Source organism: Macadamia integrifolia, chromosome 13, assembly GCF_013358625.1.
Source record: "Macadamia integrifolia cultivar HAES 741 chromosome 13, SCU_Mint_v3, whole genome shotgun sequence".
NCBI classification, from domain to species: domain Eukaryota; kingdom Viridiplantae; phylum Streptophyta; class Magnoliopsida; order Proteales; family Proteaceae; genus Macadamia; species Macadamia integrifolia.
In genome coordinates, this window is record NC_056569.1 from 196,047 (window position 1) to 199,331 (window position 3,285).

The following is a 3,285-nucleotide window of genomic DNA, read 5'->3' on the forward strand; positions in this document are numbered from 1 at the left end:
GGAGGCGTTGCACTACAATTATTGTTTGCTCACGAGGATGTGTACATTGTTGTAGGATTCAAAAGCACAAGTTACTGCAATTCACCTAATAATAGGGACTCTTCAGAGGATGAATGTATTTGGTGTTGAGAACAGGGATACACTCACACATAAGGCCACTGGGGTAATAGTTCTATTAAATCTGATTATTGAGCCATTTTAGCCAATCAATGCTGTAACCCCTAATAATATACATTTTTTAATTGACCAGTATTCGGCAAAACTTTTAAAGAAACCTGATCAGTGCAGAGCAGTTTATGCATGTTCGCATCTCTTCTGGGTAGATGAACAGGAGGGTGTCAAGGATGGAGAAAGGTGCACTTCTATACACTTGACACGTGCATTTATACTCGTGCTACAATATGTTCATTCATGCCTGTGGACTTGTTATTATGTTGTAGATGGGTTCATCTGGGGTAAGGTGCGCTAATAGAGCAGTACCTTCACCAGCTTGCTCATGGCCCAAAGGATCTAGCCCAGTGTTATATGAGTAGGATGTAACCAATATATTTACTTATGTCTGTTTTATTTATTTATTTATTTAATAATTTTCTATTTTGATGATAATTAATTTTCTAACAATCACTGTATAGGGTAAATTTTTTTACCTTTTCTGACCAATTAGTTGCATTAATACACTTAAAGTGTGGCTGAAGAGAGGTGGTTGAGATGAATTGAGTGGTAAAACTAGAAAAGATAAAATAAGGAATTAAGAAATTATAACTAATTTAGGAGTAGCTCTCAGATACATGATAAGTTGCGAGAAAGTCATTTGAGGTGTTATGGCTATGTGCAATGGAGGCCTTTGAATGCTCCAGTACAGAGGGGTGATTTGATTTAGGTTGAAGTGGAGTTGCTAAAAGAGCCAGGGGTAGGCCTAAAATGATCCGAGGAGAAGTGGTGAAGGAAGACACACTTAGCTTACGATAGTAACAAGTATGGCTTTGAATATAGCTGATTAGAGAAACGATCCATTTAGCTGACCTCATTTAGTTGGGATAAGGCTGAGTTGAATTGAGTTTCATGACCTTGTAAAAAACCGAATGAGAGGACAAGTGGCAATCCTATCCTAATGGAGGTGGAGGAAGGACCAGAATCCCTGGTTCGAAAGATAACGAGATACACAATGGGACGAAACCTACCGGGTATACCATTAAAGACTTGTATATGCAGAAATGACCACCAAAGTTCTGTAACAGACTTGTGTCTAATACATGGGTTTCCAGATGTTTATTTGATGATAAGTGGTCGAACAATAATGTCCAGTTAAGGTTACGGCAATTCATTTTCAGGTTGATGGTTATATTATTCCTAACAATTCATAACCTTTTTCTTGGTAAAACGAAGATACTCTTGTTGGCATTAAAAGTCTTAACAAAGATAAATGTGAGAAAGAGAAGTTAGAAAACTGAAAGCCCTATGTGTATTTGTGTGTGCGAAAATAGAGCTGAGCATGAACAGGCTTAGGATCCAACCTGGCCAAGTGTTATACATGCTGCTTCAATGTATATAACAGATTATGTGGGGCTGAAGCCAGATTCTTGGCACTTTTCTAGAATACTTAGAAACTTTCCCCCCCCCTTCTGATAGTTAGGCCCAAGGAGAGCATTCATGACCTCTTAATGATGATGTGTTTTTTCTTCTTCTTTTTCTTGATGAAGAAAAGAAAACATCATTACTAATAACTATCAAGGGGTACATCATAAGAGTCTAACATATTTACAGACCGACATATTGGAGACTGCATAATTTCCCACAGGCATTGGATGAGGTGTTGGTCCTTGCTAACTGAGCTATATCCCCTTTGGTGAAACATAGGTATTATTGCGCTTGTTTTTATGATTTCCATTCTGATAGTCGGCTAAATCGTCAAATTGAGCTAACGTGTGATATGCCTCTTGGATATGATTACTTGACCTTAGCCGCGAAACCCTATTGGAAGCAATCTTGTTGAAAACTTCTCATTCTGGCTTTATTTGAATGTACTCATGTTATCTGTAAGGATTCTATCTTTTAGTAGTGCAAAGAGCTCTTCCATTGGTTGTTCAACAATTAGTCTTGGTGGGGATTTATCTGGTACTTGGATACTCGAGGCTTGGTGCCTGTAGTTTCTCATATGTTGGCAACTAGGAAATAAATCATGCCATTGCCAAATCATTTTCTTCCTTTCTCCAGGGTCCTGCTATGCCTAAAGCGTGCATTAAGGATTGCAAATGCTGCTCAACAACAGATGGCCAATGTGACAAGGGGTAGCAGTAGCAGTGGACTAGTCACACTCTTCATCGAAATACTGAACAAGTAGACTCAACCAATATCTATACTACTGTTCATTGTGATCTTTTTTGCTGTTCTTTGCTGAATGGTCTAACAAACCTTCTCTTATTTTTATTCCAGGTATCTTTATTTCTTTGAGAAGGGGAACCCTCAGATCAGTAGTGCAGCAATTCAGGGCCTTATTGAACTAATCACGACAGAGATGCAAAGTGATACGACATCAGATCCATCTGCAGAAGCATTTTTTGCCAGCACATTGCGCTACATTCAGTTCCAGAAACAGAAAGGTGGTGCAATGGGTGAAAAATATGAGCCCATCAAGGTCTGATTTGCATGAAGGTAGACATTTCCAAGATGTAAAGCTGCGACTAGTTGTGTTGTGAGGAGGGGGATCAGAATGGTTCGAGGGCTTGGTTTCAGTTCACCCCAACGAAATGAAAGAGATTTTTCAGTTTGCCATTTCTCCATTTTCTTTACAAAGTGAACAACTCTGTGGACAGAAGGGGTGAGGACCCCAAAAGTCAAAAGAAAGGTAGGTAGTTCCTTCTACTGATCCAATGCAGTGTGCCTTTTATCGGCATTCTCACTCTTTGGTGGGGGAACTATGTAGCCCTCCACTGCTGTTGCCACACCCACACAGTTTTGTCACTCCTAGGTGGGGAACTATGTATCCTTCCCCTGCGGTTGCTACACACACACTGAGTCATATCGTGAATGACCCTTTGACCATTTGGAAGCCAGAACATTGTTTTCTTCTTCTTCCCCCCCCCCCCCCCCCCTTTAAAGGTGATCATGGTAGGTTGATGTTGTAAAGTAACTTATTATAAAATGTTCAGTGTATAACAGAAAGGGCAGTTAAAAGATGATTCTTTTGTCATATTTACATTTCCATTGATTCAAATCCTTTTCTTTTACCCTATGGAATGCTTCAAATACTCTTTACCTCCTGCCCCCGCTATTTTTTTTTTTTTT

General features: G+C 39.4%; 1 protein-coding gene across 1 annotated transcript in view; it reads left to right on the forward strand.

The window, feature by feature from the left end:
- LOC122059348 (vacuolar protein sorting-associated protein 35B-like) overlaps window positions 1-3,192 on the forward strand; it is a 25,578-nt gene extending 22,386 nt beyond the window's left edge. The window contains exons 19-22 of the mRNA XM_042622080.1: window positions 56-163; window positions 251-354; window positions 2,215-2,337; window positions 2,434-3,192. Of these exons, the coding sequence (XP_042478014.1) occupies window positions 56-163; window positions 251-354; window positions 2,215-2,337; window positions 2,434-2,641 (543 nt within the window). The 3' untranslated portion in view covers window positions 2,642-3,192. The remainder of the gene's footprint in view (window positions 1-55; window positions 164-250; window positions 355-2,214; window positions 2,338-2,433) is intronic.
- Window positions 3,193-3,285: the final 93 nt, after the last annotated feature.